This window comes from Fringilla coelebs (genome assembly GCF_963513975.1).
Source record: "Fringilla coelebs genome assembly, chromosome: 30".
In the NCBI taxonomy this organism is placed as follows: domain Eukaryota; kingdom Metazoa; phylum Chordata; class Aves; order Passeriformes; family Fringillidae; genus Fringilla; species Fringilla coelebs.
Genome location: NC_140056.1, coordinates 2,262,864 through 2,282,995, shown reverse-complemented (window position 1 = coordinate 2,282,995; position 20,132 = coordinate 2,262,864). Strand labels below are relative to the sequence as shown.

At 55.8% G+C, this 20,132-nt stretch overlaps 1 protein-coding gene across 1 annotated transcript in view; it reads right to left on the bottom strand.

The window, feature by feature from the left end:
* The window catches only part of SLC11A2 (solute carrier family 11 member 2), a 47,787-nt gene that overhangs the window by 3,587 nt on the left and 24,068 nt on the right, over positions 1-20,132 (bottom strand). Inside the window, exons 8-14 of the mRNA XM_084223649.1 lie at positions 19,745-19,903; positions 17,305-17,391; positions 16,299-16,418; positions 14,540-14,689; positions 13,346-13,419; positions 11,744-11,897; positions 6,225-6,278 (exon numbers count right to left, since the gene is read on the bottom strand). Coding sequence (XP_084079775.1) covers positions 6,225-6,278; positions 11,744-11,897; positions 13,346-13,419; positions 14,540-14,689; positions 16,299-16,418; positions 17,305-17,391; positions 19,745-19,903 — 798 coding nt within the window. The remainder of the gene's footprint in view (positions 1-6,224; positions 6,279-11,743; positions 11,898-13,345; positions 13,420-14,539; positions 14,690-16,298; positions 16,419-17,304; positions 17,392-19,744; positions 19,904-20,132) is intronic.

Genomic DNA, 20,132 nt, shown 5'->3' with positions numbered 1-20,132 from the left:
GCGGGAAAAAAGGGGAAAAGCAGGAAAAAAAAAGGGGAAAAACAGGGAAAAAAGGGCAAAAATAGGAAAACCCGGGAATTTGGGGTTTTTGGTGGGTCCGGCCCGGGCAGGGAGGGACGAACCCGCCCCGATCCCACAGAAGGAATTCCCAGGGAAGGGGGGAGGGAGGCGCCCCAGCCCCCCCGAGGCCGTTCTGGGTTTTCCCATTTTTCTCTCTTTTTTCCCCGTTTTTCTCTCTTTTTTCCCCCGTTTTTCTCTCTTTTTTTTCCCGTTTTTCTCTCTTTTTTCTCCCGTTTTTCTCTCTTTTTTCCCCGTTTTTCTCTCTTTTTTTTCCCCGTTTTTCTCTCTCTTTTTTCCCGTTTTTCTCTCTTTTTTTCCCGTTTTTCTCTCTTTTTTTCCCGTTTTTCTCTCTTTTTCCCCGTTTTTCTCTCCTTTTTCCCCGTTTTTCTCTCTTTTTTCCCCCGTTTTTCTCTCTTTTTTTCCTGTTTTTCTCTCTTTTTTCCCCCGTTTTTCTCTCTTTTTTTTCCCGTTTTTCTCTCTTTTTTTCCCGTTTTTCTCTCTTTTTCCCCCGTTTTTCTCTCTTTTTTTCCCGTTTTTCTCTTTTTTCCCCGTTTTTCTCTCTTTTTTCCCGTTTTTCTCTTTTTCCCCCGTTTTTCTCTCTTTTTCCCCGTTTTTCTCTCTTTTTCCCCCGTTTTTCTCTTTTTTCCCCGTTTTTCTCTCTTTTTCCCCCGTTTTTCTCTCTTTTTTCCCGTTTTTCTCTCTTTTTTTCCCCGTTTTTCTCTCTTTTTCCCCGTTTTTCTCTCTTTTTTCCCGTTTTTCTCTCTTTTTTTCCCGTTTTTCTCTCTTTTTTTTCCCCGTTTTTCTCTCTTTTTTCCCCGTTTTTCTCTTTTTTTCCCGTTTTTCTCTCTTTTTCCCCGTTTTTCTCTCTTTTTTTTCCCCCGTTTTTCTCTCTTTTTTTCCCGTTTTTCTCTCTTTTTCCCCGTTTTTCTCTCTTTTTCCCGTTTTTCTCTCTTTTTCCCCGTTTTTCTCTCTTTTTCCCGTTTTTCTCTCTTTTTTCCCGTTTTTCTCTCTTTTTTTCCCGTTTTTCTCTCTTTTTTCCCCGTTTTTCTCTCTTTTTCCCCGTTTTTCTCTTTTTCCCCGTTTTTCTCTTTTCCCCGTTTTTCTCTTTTTCCCGTTTTTCTCTCTTTTTTCCCGTTTTTCTCTCTTTTTTCCCCGTTTCTCTCTCTTTTTTTCCCCCGTTTTTCTCTCTTTTTTCCCCATTTTTCTCTCTTTTTTCCCGTTTTTCTCTCTTTTTTCCCCGTTTTTCTCTCCTTTTCCCCATTTTTCTCTCTTTTCTCCCGTTTTTCTCTTTTTTTCCCGTTTTTCTCTCTTTTTCCCGTTTTTCTCTCTTTTTTCCCCGTTTCTCTCTCTTTTTCCCCCGTTTTTCTCTCTTTTTTCCCCGTTTTTCTCTCTTTTCTGTGCTCCCCGCACTCTTTGCAGGCTCGGTGTTAATTGCATTAATAATTAATTTCCCCACAGCTCCTGGAGATTCCACGGGCAGCGCCGAGGAGGAGAGAATTGCATCACCACCCGTCCTAATTAGTGTTTTTATTAATTATCTCATTTCCTAAACCCTATAAAAACCCCTCACCCCTGTGGGGTGGAATTTTGGGGGCATTTTTCCGTTCCTGCCCCTGAAGGGCTTCACTAAAATCCATTTTTATTTGAAATAATCTCGATTTTCACCCCCTGAGCGTGGGGGGCTCCGTCCCAGCCGGCACCAACCCCAAAAAATGACCCAGGAAGCCGAGTTGGAAAAGTCTCCGTGTTTTAATGGGGTTTGTACAGCCAGGAGCGAGGGGGAAAATCCCAAATCGGCGCAGCGGGGAGAGCTGAGCCCTCCGGGGCGGAATCCCAAATCCCAAATCCCAAATCCCAAATCCCAAAGCCAAATCCCAAATCCCAAATCCCAAATCCCAAATCCCAAAGCCCAAACCCCAAATCCCAAAGCTCAAATCCCAAAGCCCAAATCCCAAATCCCAAATCCCAAATCCCGCTCTGGTCCAGCCCCTGATCCCGCAGCTCGGGGCTGCTGTGGGGTGGGAATGGGGTGAAAGGTACAAATGCCACCCCAAAGGGTTAAATCCTGCTGGAATTCCGGGATAAATGGGAAAATGGGAATCGGGGGGGGCTGGAGGTGTGGGAAAGGGCGGGGGAGGGAGCTGATCCTGGACTCGGGAATCCCAAATAACCCAGGGATGGACCTGGGAATCCCCCAAAAACCCAGGGATGGACTCAGGAATCCCAAAAAAAACAGGGGTGGACTTGGGAATCCCAAATTACCCAGGGATGGACTCAGGGATCCCAAATAAACTCGGGAATCCCAAATAAACCAGGGATGGACTCAGGGATCCCAAATAAACTCAGGAATCTCAAATAACCCAGGGATGGACTCAGGGATCCCAAATAAACTTGGGAATCCCAAATAAACCAGGGATGGACCCAGGAATCCCAAATAAACTAGACAGGGACTCAGGAATCCCAAATAACCCAGGGATGGACCTGGGAATCCCAAATAAACCAGGGATGGATTCAGGAATCCCCAAAAAAATCCCAAATAAAGCAGGGATGGACTCAGGGATCCCAAATAAACTCGGGAATCCCAAATAAACTCGGGAATCCCAAATAAACCCGGGGTGGACTCAGGAATCCCCAAAAAAATTCCAAATAAACCAGGGATGGACTCAGGAATCCCAAATAAACCAGGCAGGGACTCAGGGATCCCAAATAAACTCGGGAATCCCAAATAAACCAGGGATGGACTCAGGAATCTCAAATAACCCAGGGATGGATTTGGGAATCCCAAATAACCCAGGGATGGACCAAGGAATCCCAAACAAACTCATGAATCCCAAATAAACTCAGAAATCCCAAATAACCCAGAGATGGATTCGGGAATCCCAAATAAACTCGGGAATCCCAAATAAATCAGGGATGGACTCAGGGATCCCAAATAAACCTGGGGTGGACCCGGGAATCCCAAATAAACAGGGATGGACTCAGGAATCCCAAAAAAAACCAGGGATGGACTCAGGGATCCCAAATAAACCAGGGATGGACTCGGGGATCCCAAATAAACTCGGGAATCCCAAATAAACCAGGGATGGACCTGGGAATCCCAAATAAACTCAGAAATCCCAAATAAACCAGGGATGGACCCAGGAATCCCAAATAAACTAGTGATGGACTCTGGGATCCCAAATAACCCAGGGATGGACCCGGGAATCCCAAATAAACTTGGGAATCCCAAATAAACCAGGGGTGGACTCAGAAATCCCAAATTAACCAGGGATGGACTTGGGAATCCCAAATAATCCAGGGGTGGATTTGGGAATCCCAAAGAAAAACAGGGATGGACTCAGGAATCCCAAATAACCCAGGGATGGACCAAGGAATCCCAAAGAAACTCAGGAATCCCAAATAAACTCAGAAATCCCAAATAACCCAGGGATGGACTCGGGAATCCCAAATAAATCAGGGATGGACTCAGGAATCCCAAATAAACTCAGGAATCCCAAATAACCCAGGGATGGACTCAGAGATCCCAAATAACCCAGGGCTGGATTTGGGAATCCCAAATAGCCCAGGGCTGGGCCGGAACCTTCCGGAACCCCCTCCTGCAGGTCCAGGAGGCGCTTTGGGATCTGCCCCCCCCCGCTGCAGCTCCATCTGGACAGGAAAGGGAATTTCCCCCAAATCCCCCCAAACTGAGCCCCATTCCCACCACTCAGAGACCCCAAGGATGGCCCCAAACACCCCGGGGGTGCAGGGGATGCTCTGCGCCCCCAAAAGAAAGTTCTGGAAAAGCCCTGGAGCCGCCAGAGGGGGATTCTGAGCTGGTTCTGAGAGCTCCAAGGGGATTTGAACAGAAATCGAATCACAAAATCAGAAATAAAAAACCAAGAGCCGGCCCCGAAATCCCACACGGGCCAGGGAAGGCCAGCAGTGATAACGGAATTAATTAATTAATTAATTAAATAATTAATGCTCAGCTTTCCCACCCTTGTGGCAACAGGAAGTGATTTAAAAGCCAGTAGTGATAAGAGAATTAATTAATTAAATAATTAATGCTCAGCTTGCCCATCCTCATGGCAATGGGAGGAGATTTAAAAGCCAGCAGTGATAACAGAATTCATTAATTAATAAAATAATTAACACTCAGCTTTCCCATCCTCATGGCAATGGGAAGTGACTTAAAAGCCAGTAGTGATAACGGAATTAATTAATTAATAAATAATTAATGCTCAGCTTGCCCATCCTCATGGCAATGGGAGGAGATTTAAAAGCCAGTAGTGATAATGGAATTAATTAATTAATTAAATAATTACTGCTCAGCTTTCCCATCCTCGTGGCAATGGGAGGAGATTTAAAAGCCAGTAGTAATAAGAGAATTAATTAATAAAATAATTAATGCTCAGCTTGCCCATCCTCGTGGCAATGGGAGATTTAAAAGCCAGTAGTGATAATGGAATTAATTAATTAATAAATAATTAATGCTCAGCTTTCCCATCCTCGTGGCAATGGGAGATTTAAAAGACAGTAGTGATAACGGAATTCATTAATTAATAAAATAATTAATGCTCAGCTCGCCCACCCTCGTGGCAATGGGAGGAGATTTAAAAGCCAACAGTGATAACAGAATTAATTAATTAATTAATGCTCAGCTTTCCCATCCTCGTGGCAATGGGAGATTTAAAAGCCAGTAGTGATAACAGAATTAATTCATTAATTAAATAATTAATGCTCAGCTTTCCCACCCTCATGGCAATGGGAGGAGATTTAAAAGCCAGTAGTGATAACAGAATTAATTAATTAATTAAGGCTCAGCTTGCCCATCCTTGTGGCAACAGGAAGTGACTTAAAAGCCAGCAGTGATAACAGAATTAATTAATAAAATAATTAACGCTCAGCTTGCTCATCCTCCTGGCAATGGGAAGGGATTTAAAAGCCAGTAGTGATAAGGGAATTAATTAATTAATTAATTAATTAACGCCCAGCTTTCCCACCCTCAGGGGAGTGGGAAGATTTAAAAGCCAGTAGTGATAAGGGAATTCACTAATTAATTAAATAATTAACGCTCAGCTTGCCCATCCTCATGGCAATGGGAAGTGACTTAAAAGCCAGTAGTGATAACGGAATTAATTAATTAATTAAATAATTAATGCTCAGCTAGCCCACCCTCGTGGCAACGGGAGGGGATTTAAAAGCCAGCAGTGATAACAGAATTAATTAATTAATAAAATAATTAACGCTCAGCTTTCCCATCCTCGTGGCAATGGGAGGAGATTTAAAAGCCAGTAGTGATAACGGAATTCATTAATTAATTAATTAATTAACGCCCAGCTTTCCCACCCTGAGGGCAGGGCAGCGTTTCCAGCAGGGAGCCCCAGATCCGCCCAGCCCCGGTGTCACCCCCGGCCCGGTGACAGCGGCGTCCCCAAGTGCCACCAGGAGGGGCTGGGGCTGGGACGGGAATTGGGGGTTCAGGGACAACGAGGGGGGGTCAGGCTGCTCCTGTCACCCCAGGTGTGGCACCTCAGGTGTGACCCAGGCTGCTCCTGTCACCCCAGGTGTGGCCCCCCAGGTGTGTCACCCCCAGGTGTGACCCAGGCTGCTCCTGTCACCCCCAGGTGTGTCACCCCCAGGTGTGTCACCCCCAGGTGTGTCACCCCAGGTGTGTCACCCCCAGGTGTGTCACCCCCAGGCGTGCCTCAGGCTGCTCCTGTGTCACCCCCAGGTGTGGCTCAGGCTGCTCCTGTCCCCCCCAGGTGTCCCCCCCAGGTGTGTCCCCCCCCTCCCCAGGTGTCCCCCCAGGTGTGTCCGGGGCTCCATCGGGGCCAGCCCTGCCCCGAGGGCTCCGCCTGCTCCGTGTCCTCCTGGCCGTGTCCCCGATGCCCCGAGTGTCCCCAAGCGGCGCCGTCCATGTCCCCAGGGTGGCTCTGGGGGTCCAGGGTGGCTCTGGGGGTCCGGGTGTCCCCAGGGTGGCTCTGGGGGTCCGGGTGTCCCCAGGGTGGCTCTGGGGGTCCGGGCTGTCCCCAGGGTGGCTCTGGGGGTCCAGGTGTCCCCAGGGTGGCTCTGGGGGTCCAGGTGTCCCCAGGGTGGCTCTGGGGGTCCGGGTGTCCCCGAGGTCACTTTGGGGGGGGGGAGGGCGGCTGCTCCAGGTGCAGGGTCCGGGTGACACTCACCGTGCTGCCACAGGCCAGGAAGGAAACGCCCAGGGCCACCAGACAGAGCCAGGTCTGCGGGGACAGAGGGACAGTCAGGGACAGGAGGGGACAGAGGGACAGTCAGGGACAGGGGGACAGAGGGGACAGAGGGGACAGAGGGGACAGAGGGACAGTCAGGGACAGAGGGACAGGGGGGACAGTCAGGGACAGGGGGGACAGGAGGGGATGGGAGGGGACAGGGGGGACAGGGAGGACAGGAGGGACAGTCAGGGACAGGAGGGGATGGGAGGGACAGGGGGACAGAGGGGACAGAGGGGACAGTCAGGGACAGGGGGACAGAGGGGACAGGAGGGGACAGAGGGACAGTCAGGGACAGGGGGACAGAGGGGACAGAGGGGACAGTCAGGGACAGGGGGACAGTCAGGGACAGGGGGACAGGGGGGACAGGGGGACAGGGGGGACAGGGGGACAGTCAGGGACAGGGGGACAGGGGGGGATGGGAGGGACAGGGGGGACAGTCAGGGACAGGGGGGATAGGGGGGACAGGGGGGACAGAGGGGACAGGAGGGACAGGAGGGGACAGTCAGGGACAGTCAGGGACAGGGGGACAGTCAGGGACAGTCAGGGACAGGGGGACAGTCAGGGACAGAGGGACAGTCAGGGACAGAGGGACAGTCAGGGACAGGGGGACAGAGGGGACAGAGGGGACAGTCAGGGACAGGGGGACAGAGGGGACAGAGGGGACAGAGGGGACAGTCAGGGACAGGGGGACAGAGGGGACAGGAGGGGACAGAGGGACAGTCAGGGACAGGGGGGACAGGGACAGGAGGGGACAGGAGGGACAGAAGGGGACAGTCAGGGATAGAGGGGACAGGAGGGGACAGAGGGGACAGAGGGGACAGTCAGGGACAGAGGGGACAGTCAGGGACAGGGGGACAGAGGGGACAGAGGGGACAGTCAGGGACAGGGGGACAGAGGGGACAGAGGGGACAGTCAGGGACAGAGGGGACAGTCAGGGACAGGGGGACAGAGGGGACAGAGGGGACAGAGGGGACAGTCAGGGACAGGGGGACAGAGGGGACAGGAGGGGACAGAGGGACAGTCAGGGACAGGGGGGATAGGAGGGACAGGGGGGGATGGGAGGAGGGACAGAGGGGACAGCCAGGGACAGGAGGGACAGAGGGGACATGAGGGACAGTCAGGGACAGTCAGGGGGACAGGAGGGGACAGGAGGGGAGAGGAGGGACAGTCAGGGACAGGAGGGACAGTCAGGGACAGTCAGGGACAGGAGGGGACAGGGAGGATGGGGGGGGACAGGAGGGGACGGAGGAGACGGGGGGGACAGGAGGGACAGTCAGGGACAGTCAGGGACAGTCGGGGGTGTCACAGGCACGTTTTATGAAGAATCCTTCCGTGAGGATCCTTTCTCCTGAGAGGCCTCAGGAATGAAATTTAAACAGTAATTATCTGCTGCTGGGGGGTGCAGCGGGGCCATCTCTAATTGGTCCCATGTGGTTGTTTTTAATTAATGTATTAATTAATTAATTAATTAATGCCCAATCCCTGTCCAGCTGGCTCAGACTCCCTGGTCACTCACAAGATTTTATTCTCACTCCATTCCTCTCTGTTCCTTCTGATGAAATCCTTTCCTCTCTTCTTTTAGTGCAGTTTTAATATATAAATTTCTTTTAATATAAATCATAAAATAATTAATCAGCCTTCTGAGACAGAGTCAAGATTCTCCTCCCTCATCCTGGGAACCCCAGCAAAACAGGGAGGGATTTGTCTTTCCAAACCAGCCCTGGGTCTGCTGGGGGATAAAACTGGGAGATAAAAGGAACAATGGGGAGGATTCCAGTGATTGGTGAATGGGAAAGAGATTTGATTTTATAAATAAACTTTGGGTTTGCTGGGAAATGAATATTGAGAGATGAGAGAAACAATGGGGAAGAAAAACCCCTGAATTCCATAAGAATTAAAGATTAAAAGGGAGGGTTGTGCATTAAAGGGGGATCAGGTGTTCTGGGGAGTCTGAACCTCTCAGGTACCACAGAAATGGGGAAAAACCCCAAATTCCATAAGAATTAAAAATTAAAAGGGAGGGTTGGACATGAGAGGGGAATCTTTGGGATCAGGTGTTCTGGGGAGTCTGAACCTCTCAGGTACCTCAGAAATTGGGAAAAACCCCTGAATTCTGTAAGAATTAAAGATTAAAAGGGAGGGTTCTACATGAGAGAGGAATCTCTGGGATCAGGTGTTCTGGGGAGTCTGAACCTCTCAAGCACCTCAGGAATGGGGAAAAAAGAGGGAAATTGGGATAAAAATGCGGCTGCATCCTCCAAAAATCTGGAATGCCCCACGGCCTCTCCCTTTATTGGGATAAAGCCCAAGGGCTCCTCTGGCTCCTTTTTGGGCACAAACCTCTGGGGTTTGGGGGTGAATCTTCCTGACACACCCAACCCCTCCTCTGCCAGGAAAACCCTGCTGAGGGGAAAGGTGGATTTGCCTTTCCAAAGCAGCCCTTATACTTAAAGAACAGAAGAAAGGATTTGATATATTAAATTGTACTTAAAGAATAGAAGGATTTGATATATTAAACTGTACTTAAAGAATTGAGGAAAGGATTTGATATATTAAATTGTACTTAAAAAACAGAGGAAAGGATTTGATATATTAAACTGTAATTAAAGAACAGAGGAAAGGATTTGATATATTAAACTATACTTAAAGAATTGAGGAAAGGATTTGATATATTAAACTATACCTAAAGAATAGAAGAAAGGATTTGATATATTAAACTATACCTAAAGAATAGAAGAAAGGATTTGATATATTAAACTATACTTAAAGAATTGAGGAAAGGATTTGATATATTAAACTATACTTAAAGAATTGAGGAAAGGATTTGATATATTAAACTACACTTAAAGAATAGAGGAAAGGATTTCATCAGAAAGGAACAGAGAGGAATGGAGTGAGAATAAAATCTTGTGACTGACCAGAGAGTCTGAGCCAGCCAGACTGTGCTTGGCCATGAATTAAAAATGAGACCAATCCCAGAGGCACCTGCTGCACCCCACAGCAGCAGAAAATCCTCGTCTGCATTTCCTTCCTGAGGCCTCCCAGGAGCAGAGATCCTCAGGAAAGGATTCTTCATAAAAGGTGCCTGTGACATTCTGCTAGATTGGTCAGTGAGAACTGGAATATTCAGCACAGAGGAAGGTTTATGGTGTTGTACCGGGAACCTCGCTCGCTTACCCTCTCACCCTCTCATCCTCTCACTCTCTCATCCTCTCATTCTCTCTCATCCTCTCAGTCTCTCTCATCCTCTCAGTCTCTCTCATCCTCTCAGTCTCTCATCCTCTCTCTCATCCTCTCACCTTCTCATCCTCTCACTCTCTCATCCTCTCTACCCCTCTCTTCTCTCATCCCTGCTCCAGCCGTGCCTGGCAGGACCCAGACCCTTTGCAATGAACCCCAAGTTCCATGACCAGATTTATTGTATGGTAACGGGAACCTCTCTCTCTTACCCTCTCACTCTCTCATCCTCTTACTCCCTCATCCTCTCATCCTCTCTCATCCTCTCTACCCCTCTCTTCTCTCCAGCTGTGCCTGGCAGCTCCCAGCAGGGCCCTGCACCCAGACCCTTTGCACTAAACCCCAAGTTCCACGACCAGAAGAAGATTTATTGTATTGTAGCAGGAACCTCACTCTCTCATTCTTTCCCACTCTCTCTATCCCTCTCTCCCTCTCTCAGCTCTGCTCCAGCTGTGCCTGGCAGCTCCCAGCAGGGCCCTGCACCCAGACCCTTTGCAATGAACCCCGAGTTCCATGACCAGATTTATTGTATGTTAACGGGAACCTCTCTCTCTTACTCTCTCACTCTCTCATCCTCTCTCACCCTCTCATTCTCTCTCTCATCCTCCCTCTCATCCTCTCTACCCCTCTCTTCTCTCCAGCTGTGCCTGGCAGCTCCCAGCAGGTCCCTTTGCAATGAACCCGAAGCTCCATCCCTGGCCCCAGAGATCTCTCCTCTCTTCTCCTCTTCCTCTCCTCTCTTCTCCTTTCTTCTTCCTCTCCTCTTCTTCTTCCTCTTCCTCTCCTCTTCCTCTTCCTCTCCTCTTCCTCCTCTTCCTCTCCTCTCCCTCTTCTTCCTCTTCTCTCCTCTTCCTCTCCTTTCTTCTTCCTCTCCTCTTCTTCTTCTTCCTCTTCTCTCCTCTTCCTCTCCTTTCTTCTTCCTCTCCTCTTCTTCTTCCTCTCCTCTCCCTCTTGCTCTCTCTTCCTCTTCCTCTCCTCTTCTTCTTCCTCTTCCTCTCCTCTCCCTCTTCTTCCTCTTCTCTCCTCTTCCTCTCCTCTCCTTTCTTCTTCTTCCTCTCCTCTTCTTCCTCTTCCTCTCCTCTTCCTCTTCTTCCTCTTCTCTCCTCTTCCTCTCCTTTCTTCTTCCTCTCCTCTTCTTCTTCCTCTTCCTCTCCTCTTCCTCTCTCTTCCTCTTCCTCTCCTCTCCTTTCTTCTTCCTCTTCCTCTCCTCTCCTCTCCCTCTCCCTCTTCCTCTTCCTCTCCTCTCCAGCTCCCAGCAGGTTCATTTGCAACAAACCCCAAGCTCCATCCTTGGCCCCAGAGATCTCTCCTCTTCCTCTCCTCTCCTCTTCCTCTTCTTTCTTCTTCCTCTCCTCTTCTTCTTCCTCTTCCTCTCTCTTCCTCTTCCTCTCCTCTTCTTCTTCCTCTTCCTCTCCTCTCCCTCTTCCTCCTCTTCCTCTCTCTTCCTCTTCCTCTCCTCTCCTTTCTTCTTCCTCTCCTCTTCTTCTTCCTCTTCCTCTCCTCTCCTTTCTTCTTCCTCTCCTCTTCTTCTCTCTTCCTCTTCCTCTCCTCTTCCTCACCCTCTCCTCTCCTTTCTTCTTCCTCTCCTTTCCTCTTCCTCTCCTCTCCCTCTCCTCTCCAGCTCCCAGCAGGTTCCTTTGCAACGAACCCCAAGCTCCATCCTTGGCCCCAGAGATCTCTCCTCTTCCTCTTCTCTCCTCTTCCTCTTCTCTCCTCTTCCTCTCCTCTCCTCTCCTTTCTTCTTACTCTCTCTTCCTCTTCCTCTCCTCTTCTTCTTCCTCTTCTTCTCCTCTCCCTCTTCTTCCTCTTCCTGTCCTCTCCTTTCTTCTTCTTCTCCTCTTCTTCTTCCTCTTCCTCTTCTTCCTCTTCCTCTCTTCCTCTCCTCTTCCTCTCCTCTCCTTTCTTCTTCCTCTCCTCTTCTTCCTCTCCCTCTCCTCTCCTCTCCTCTTCCTCTTCCTCTTCCTCTTCCTCTTCCTGTCCTTTCCTTTCTTCTTCCTCTCCTCTTCTTCTTCCTCTCCTCTCCCTCTTCCTCTTCTTCCTCTTCTCTCCTCTTCCTCTCCTCTCCTTTCTTCTTCCTCTCATCTTCTTCTTCCTCTCCCTCTCCTCTTCATCTCCCTCTCCTCTTCATCTCCCTCTCCTCCCCTCCCCTCCCCTCCCCTCCCCTCCCCTCCCCTCCCCTCCCCTCCCCTCCCCTCCCCTCCCCTGCCCTCCCCCCTCACCAGGTAAGCCACGAAGGCCAGGTAGAGGATGCTGAGGAGGGCGGCGCCGATGTAGAGCGCCAGGCTGTGCAGGTCCATCACGTAGGCCACCACGAAGTACATGTTGATGCAGCAGATGAGCAGGATCAGCAGCCCGCCCGCCACGCGCCAGAACCTGCGGGGACACCTGCTCAGGGGCGCCCAGGTGTGCCCAGGTGTGCCCAGGTGTGCCCAGGTGTGCCCAGGGACACCTGCTCAGGGGCGCCCAGGTGTGCCCAGGTGTGCCCAGGGACACCTGCTCAGGGGCGCCCAGGGTGCCCAGGTGTGCCCAGGGACACCTGCTCAGGGGTGCCCAGGTGTGCCCAGGTGTGCCCAGGGGAGGGGCAGGGGTGCCCAGGTGTGCCCAGGGACACCTGCTCAGGGGTGCCCAGGTGTGCCCAGGTTGCCCAGGGACACCTGCTCAGGGGCGCCCAGCGGTGCCCAGGTGTGCCCAGGGGAGGGCAGGGACACCTGCTCAGGGGCGCCCAGGGGTGCCCAGGTGTGCCCAGGTGTGCCCAGGGGTGCCCAGGTGTGCCCAGGGACACCTGCTCAGGGGCGCCCAGGTGTGCCCAGGGACACCTGCTCAGGGGCGCCCAGGTGTGCCCAGGGGTGCCCAGGGGTGCCCAGGGACACCTGCTCAGGGGCGCCCAGGGGTGCCCAGGTGTGCCCAGGTGTGCCCAGGGGAGGGGCAGGGGTGCCCAGGTGTGCCCAGGGGAGGGGCAGGGGTGCCCAGGCGAGAGCAGGGGTGCCCAGGTGTGCCCAGGTGAGAGCAGGTGTGCCCAGGGGAGGGGAAGGGGCGCCCAGGGGAGGGCAGGGGTGCCCAGGTGTGCCCAGGTGTGCCCAGGGGAGGGCAGGGACACCTGCTCAGGGGTGCCCAGGGGTGCCCAGGTGTGCCCAGGGGAGGGGAGGGGCACCTGCTCAGGGGCGCCCAGGGGTGCCCAGGTGTGCCCAGGGACACCTGCTCAGGGGCGCCCAGGGGTGCCCAGGGACACCTGCTCAGGGGCGCCCAGGGGTGCCCAGGGACACCTGCTCAGGGGCGCCCAGGGGTGCCCAGGTGTGCCCAGGGGTGCCCAGGGACACCTGCTCAGGGGCGCCCAGGTGTGCCCAGGTGTGCGGCAGGGGCGCCCAGGTGAGGGCAGGGGCACCCGCTCAGGGGCTGCGGGGGAGGGCAGGGGTGCCCAGGTGTGCCCAGGTGTGCCCAGGGGAGGGCAGGCGTGCCCAGGGGAGAGCAGGTGTGCCCAGGTGTGCCCAGGTGTGCCCAGGTGTGCCCAGGGGAGCCCAGGGGAGGGCAGGCGTGCTCAGGGGAGGGCAGGTGTGCCCAGCTGTGCCCAGGTGAGAGCAGGGGTGCCCAGGTGTGCCCAGGTGAGGGGCAGGTGTGCCCAGGTGAGGGGAGGAGTGCCCAGGTGAGGGGATGCACCTGATGAAGGGCAGAGATGCCCAGGTGTGCCCAGGTGAGGGGAAGGCATGCCCAGGTGTGTCCAGGTGTGCCCAGGTGAGGGGAAGGCATGCCCAGGTGTGCCTAGGTGAGGGGAAGGCATGCCCAGGTGTGCCCAGGTGTGCCCAGGTGAGCCCTCAGGTACTCACAGGCCGTTGGCGAAGTCGTGCATGACGCTGGGCAGGCTGGTGAAGGTGAGCACCGGGATCAGCGCGAACGGGAGCTGCGGGGAGGGGGAGGGGATGCACCTGAGCCCTGGGGCGGGGCTGGGGGAGGGGCCCCAACACCCAGCCCAGCCCCACCTTGCCCCGGGCCCTGCTCACCTGGAGGCTCCCGAGGCTCAGGAACCCTGACCCTGCTCACCTGGAGTCCCTAAACCCCGACCCCACTCACCTGGAGCTCCTGAGGCTCCTGAACCCCAACCCCTCTCACCTGGAGCCCCTGAACCCCTGACTTTGCTCACCTGGAGCCCCTGAACCCCGACCCTGCTCACCTGGAGTCCCTGAACCCTGACTTTGCTCACCTGGAGGTTCATTAACCCCTGACTTTGCTCACCTGGAGCCCCTGAAGCCAAACTCTGCTCACCTAGAGCCCCTGAACCCTGACCCCGCTCACCTGGAGGCTCTGAAGCCCCACCCTGCTCACCTGGAGGCTCTGAAGCCCCATCCTGCTCACCTGGAGGCTCATGAGGTACATGAACCCCTGACTTTGCTCACCTGGAGCTCCTGAACCCCGACCCCGCTCACCTGGAGCCCCTGAACCCCGATCCTGCTCACCTGGAGCTCCTGAAGCCCTGCCCCGCTCACCTGGGGCCCCGCAGCCCCACCCCGCTCACCTGGAGGCTCTGAAGCCCCACCCTGCTCACCTGGAGGCTCTGAAGCCCCACCCTGCTCACCTGGAGGCTCTGAAGCCCCACCCCGCTCACCTGGAGGCTCAGGAGCCCCGCCCCGCTCACCTGGAGGCTCTGAAGCCCCACCCTGCTCACCTGGAGGCTCAGGAGCCCCGCCCTGCTCACCTGGATCCCCTGAAGCCCCGCCCCACTCACCTGGAGGCTCAGGAGCCCCGCCCCGCTCACCTGGATCCCCTGAAGCCCCGCCCCGCTCACCTGGAGGCTCATGAAGTACATGAACCCCAACCTCACTCACCTGGGGCCCCGCAGCCCCGCCCCGCTCACCTGGAGGCTCTGAAGCCCCGCCCTGCTCACCTGGGGCCCCGAAGCCCCACCCCGCTCACCTGGAGCCCCCGCAGCCCCGCCCCGCTCACCTGGATCCCCTGGAGCCCCGCCCCGCTCACCTGGAGCCCCGCAGCCCTGCCCCGCTCACCTGGAGCCCCGCCCCGCTCACCTGCAGGCTCATGAGCACGTTGAGGAAGTCGTTCATGCCCGTCAGGTGCTCCACGTCCTGGAAGATGGCGACGAAGAGCGTGGGCGTGACGGCGATGGAGCGCGTCAGCAGCACCCGCGCGAAGCGCGACCAGCGCAGGTTCAGGAAACCCTGCGGAGTGAGGGGGGAGTAAGGTGGGAGTAAGGAAGGAGTAATACAGGACCAGCGCAGGTTCAGGAAACCATGCGGAGTGAGGTGGGAGTAAGGAGGGAGTAAGGTGTGAGTAAGGAGGGAGTAAGGTGAGAGTGATACAGGACCAGCGCAGGTTCAGGAAACCCTGCGGAGTGAGGAGTAAGGTGGGAGTAAGGTGGGAGTAAGGTGGGAGTAAGGTGGGAGTAAGGAGGGAGTAATAGAGGACCAGCGCAGGTTCAGGAAACCCTGCGGAGTGAGGGGGGAGTGAGGTGGGAGTGAGGTGGGAGTAAGGAGGGAGTAAGGTGGGAGTAAGGTGGGAGTGAGGTGGGAGTAATACAGGACCAGCGCAGGTTCAGGAAACCCTGCGGAGTGAGGGGGGAGTGAGGTGGGAGTGAGGTGGGAGTAAGGAGGGAGTAAGGTGGGAGTAAGGTGGGAGTGAGGTGGGAGTAATACAGGACCAGCGCAGGTTCAGGAAACCCTGGGGGGGAAGGGGGGAGTAAGGTGGGAGTGAGGTGGGAGTGAGGTGGGAGTAAGGAGGGAGTAAGGAGGGAGTAAGGTGAGAGTAAGGAGGGAGTAAGGTGTGAGTAAGGGGGGAGTAAGGAGGGAGTAACACAGGACCAGCGCAGGTTCAGGAAACCCTGCGGAGTAAGGGGGGAGTAAGGTGTGAGTAAGGTGTGAGTGAGGAGGGAGTAAGGTGAGAGTAAGGTGAGAGTAATACAGGACCAGCGCAGGTTCAGGAAACCCTGTGGAGTAAGGACGGAGTAAGGAGGGAGTAAGGTGGGAGTGAGGTGTGAGTAATACAGGACCAGCGCAGGTTCAGGAAACCCTGCGGGGAGTAAGGAGTAAGGAGGGAGTAAGGTGTGAGTAAGGAGGGAGTAAGGTGTGAGTAAGGTGTGAGTAAGGAGGGAGTAAGGAAGGAGTAAGGTGTGAGTAATACAGGACCAGCGCAGGTTCAGGAAACCCTGCGGAGTAAGGGGGGAGTAAGGTGTGAGTAAGGTGTGAGTGAGGAGGGAGTAAGGTGTGAGTAAGGTGTGAGTAATAGAGGACCAGCGCAGGTTCAGGAAACCCTGGGGAGCAAGGAGTAAGTAAAGAGGGAGCAAGGAGGGAGCAAGGAGGGAATACGGAGGGAGTAAGGTGTGAGTAAGCTGTGAGTAAGGAGGGAGTAATACAGGACCAGCGCAGGTTCAGGAAACCCTGGGGACAGGAGCAAGGATGAGTAAGGAGGGAGTAAGGCAGGAGTAAGGAGGGAGCAAGGTGTGAGTAAGGAGAGGACCAGCGCAGGTTCAGGAAACCCTGGGGAGGAGTAAGGAGGGAGTAAGGTGGAAGTAAGGAGGGAGCAAGGAGCAAGTAAGGTGGGAGTAAGGTGTGAGGAAGAAGGGAGTCAGGTGAGAGTAAGGAGGGAGTAATACAGGACCAGCACAGGTTCAGGAAACCCTGGGGGGAGCAAGGAGGAGTAAGGAGGGAGTAAGGAACAAACAAGGAGGGAGTAAGACGTGAGTAAGGCGCGAGTAAGGCGGAGTAAGGCGTGAGTAAGGCAGGAGTAAGGCAGGAGTAAGGCGCGCGTAGGGCGCGAGCAGGTGGCCGGTACCTCCATGACGAACTGGCCCGAGTAGGTGCCCGTCATGGTGGAGCTCTGCCCGGCCGCCAGGATGCCGATGGCCCAGATGTAGAGCGCCGCCGGCCCGAAGTAACAGCCCAGCACCACGCCCTGCGGGGAGGAGCAGCCCGTCAGATACACCCAGGAGTAACAGCTACACCCAGGAGTAACAGCCACAGCCAGGAGTAACAGCCCGGGGAGCAGCTACACCCAGGAGTAACAGCTACACCCAGGAGTAACAGCTACACCCAGGAGTAACAGCCCGGGGAGCAGCTACAGCCAGGAGTAACAGCAACAGCCCGGGAGTAACAGCTACACCCAGGAGTAACAGCTACACCCAGGAGTAACAGCCAAACCCAGGAGTAACAGCCTGGAGGAGCAGCTACATCCAGGAGTAACAGCTACACCCAGGAGTAACAGCCCGGGGAGCAGCTACAGCCAGGAGTAACAGCTACACCCAGGAGTAACAGCCCGGGGGGGATGCTCCCAGTTCAGCCAGGAGCTGCAGGGGACACCAGACAGGGTCACTGTGCCCCCCAGGGGACACCAGACAGGGTCACTATGTCCCCCAAGGGACACCAGGGGGGCACAGGGCTGTCCTGGACATAGCTGCCCCCACCCTGGGGACACCAGACAGGGTCACTGGGGACACCAGGGGACACCAGACAGGGTCACTGGGGACACCAGACAGGGTCACTATGTCCCCAAAGGGACACCAGGAGGCCACAGGGCTGTCCTGGACACAGTGTCACCCCCCAGGGGACACCAGACAGGGTCACTGTGCCCCCCAGGGGACAGCAGGCAGGGTCACAGGGTCACTGTGCCCCCAGGGGACAGCAGACAGGGTCCCAGGGTCACTGTGCCCCCAGGGGACAGCAGGCAGGGTCCCAGGGTCACTGTGCCCCCAGGGGACAGCAGGCAGGGTCACTGTGCCCTCCAGGGGACAGCAGGCAGGCCCCCGGGGCTGTCCCCAAGCTGTCCCCACAGGGACACTCACCCCCTTGTAGATGTCCACCTCCAGGGCGTCGCTGGTGTTGGGGAAGATGGAGGCGTGGGGGCTGCTGGAGTTGGCACAGACCTGGCTCTGCAGGGCACAGAGGGTGGCACTGAGGGACAGGGACACCCTGGGACACCCTGGGACACCCTGGGAAACCCTGGGAAACCTCAGGAAACCCTGGGAAACCCTCTGATCCTGCAGTGACCCCAGCACACGTCCCCAAGTGCCACCACCACAGAGCCGCTGAACCCCCCAGGGAGGGGGATCCCCCCAGGCCCAAGCAGCTCTTCCATCCCACTGCAGCTCCCAGTCCCTGCCAGTCCATCCCAGTCCATCCCTTGCAGCTCCCAGTCCGTCTCAGTCCATCCCAGTCTGTCCCAGTCCATGCCAGTTCATGCCAGCCCATCCCAGTTTGTCCCAGTCCATCCCTTGCAGCTCCCAATCCATCCCAGTCCACCCCAGTTCCATTCCAGTCCATCCCTTGCAGCTCCCAGTCCCTCCCAGTCCACACCAGTCCACACCAGTCCATCCCTTGCAGCTCCCAGTCCGTCTCAGTCCGTCCCAGTCCATCCCAGTCCCTCCCAATCCATCCCAGTCCACCCCAGTTCCATCCCAGTCCATCCCTTGCAGCTCCCAGTCCCTCCCAGTCCATCCCTTGCAGCTCCCAGTCCCTCCCAGTCCGTCCCAGTCCATCCCAATCTATCCCAGTCCATCCCAGTCCACACCAGTCCATCCCTTGCAGCTCCCAGTCCCTCCCAGTCCGTCCCAGTCCATCCCAGTCCCTCCCAGTCCATCCCTTCCAGCTCTCAGTCCATCCCACTCCGTCCCAGTCCATGCCAGTCCATGCCTTGCAGCTCCCAGTTCCTCCCAGTCCATCCCTTGCAGCTCCCAGTCCCTCCCAGTCCCATCCCAGTCCCTCCCAGTCCACCCCAGTCCCTCCCAGTCCCAGCCAGTCTGTCCCAGTATGTTCCAGTCCACACCAGTCCATCCCTTGCAGCTCCCAGTTCCTCCCAGTCCATCCCTTGCAGCTCCCAGTCTGTCCCAGTCCCTCCCAGTCCATTCTAGTCCCTCCCAGTCCCTCCCAATCCATCCCAGTTCCATCCCAGTCCGTCCCAGTCCGTCCCAGTCCATCCCAGTCCCTCCCAGTCCGTCCCAGTCCCTCCCCATCCATCCCAGTCCACACCAGGCCATCCCTTGCAGCTCCCAGTCCCTCCCAGTCTGTCCCAGTCCCTCCCAGTCCCTCCCAGTGCCTCCCAGTCCGTCCCAGTCCATCCCAATCTATCCCAATCCATCCCAGTCCATCCCAGTCCACACCAGTCCACACCAGTCCATCCCTTGCAGCTCCCAGTCCCTCCCAGTCCGTCCCAGTCCATCCCAGTCCCTCCCAGTCCATCCCTTCCAGCTCTCAGTCCATCCCACTCCGTCCCAGTCCATGCCAGTCCATGTCTTGCAGCTCCCAGTTCCTCCCAGTCCATCCCTTGCAGCTCCCAGTCCCTCCCAGTCCCTCCCAGTCCCTCCCAGTCCCATCCCAGTCCCTCCCAGTCCACCCCAGTCCCTCCCAGTCCCTGCCAGTCTGTCCCAGTATGTTCCAGTCCACACCAGTCCATCCCTTGCAGCTCCCAGTTCCTCCCAGTCCATCCCTTGCAGCTCCCAGTCCATCCCAGTTCCATCCCAGTCCCTCCCAGTCCATCCCTTGCAGCTCCTAATCCATCCCAGTCCCTCCCAGTCCCTCCCCATCCATCCCAGTGCCTCCCAATCCATCCCAGTCCATCCCAGTTCCATCCCAGTCCATCCCTTGCAGCTCCCAGTCCCTCCCAGTCCTTCCCAGTGCCTCCCAGTCCGTCCCAGTCCATCCCAGTCCACACCAGTCCATCCCTTGCAGCTCCCAGTGCCTCCCAGTCCACACCAGTCCATCCCTTGCAGCTCCCAGTCCGTCCCAGTCCATCTCAGTCCGTCCCAGTCCGTCCCAGTCCATCCCTTGCAGCTCCCAGTCCATCCCAGTCCGTCCCAGTCCGTCCCTTGCAGCTCCCAGTCCCTCCCAGTCCACACCAGTCCATCCCTTGCAGCTCCCAGTCCCTCCCAGTCCACACCAGTCCATCCCTTGCAGCTCCTAGTCCGTCCCAGTCCATCCCAGTCCGTCCCAGTCCGTCCCAGTCCGTCCCAGTCCATCCCTTGCAGCTCCCAGTCCATCCCAGTCCATCCCAGTCCGTCCCAGTCCGTCCCAGTCCGTCCCTTGCAGCTCCCAGTCCCTCCCAGTCCACACCAGTCCATCCCTTGCAGCTCCCAGTCCCTCCCAGTCCACACCAGTCCATCCCTTGCAGCTCCTAGTCCGTCCCAGTCCATCCCAGTCCGTCCCAGTCCACCCCAGTTCCATCCCAGTCCATTCTAGTCCCTCCCAGTTCCATCCCAGTCCCTCCCAGTCCGTCCCAGCGGCACGCACCACGTTGGCGTTGGTCTTGTCGAAGAAGGCCTCGGCGAAGACGGTCACCACGAAGATGTTGATGATGAAGGAGACGAAGAGCGCCACGCAGGACTCGATGAAGAAATACTTGTTGGCCTCCCTGACCTCCCTCTTGTCAGCACGGTTCACCTGCCGGGACTGGGGACACGGGGGACATTGGGGACATTGGGGGACACGGGGGGACATTGGGGGACATTGGGGACACGGGGGGACATTGGAGGGGACATTGGGGGACATTGGGGGACATGGGGGGACACGGGGGGGAACATGGGGGGGGACACGGGGGGACACGGTGGGGGACGGGGGGGACATTGGGGACACGGGAGGGACATGGGGGGACACGGGGGGGGGGACATGGGGGGGACAG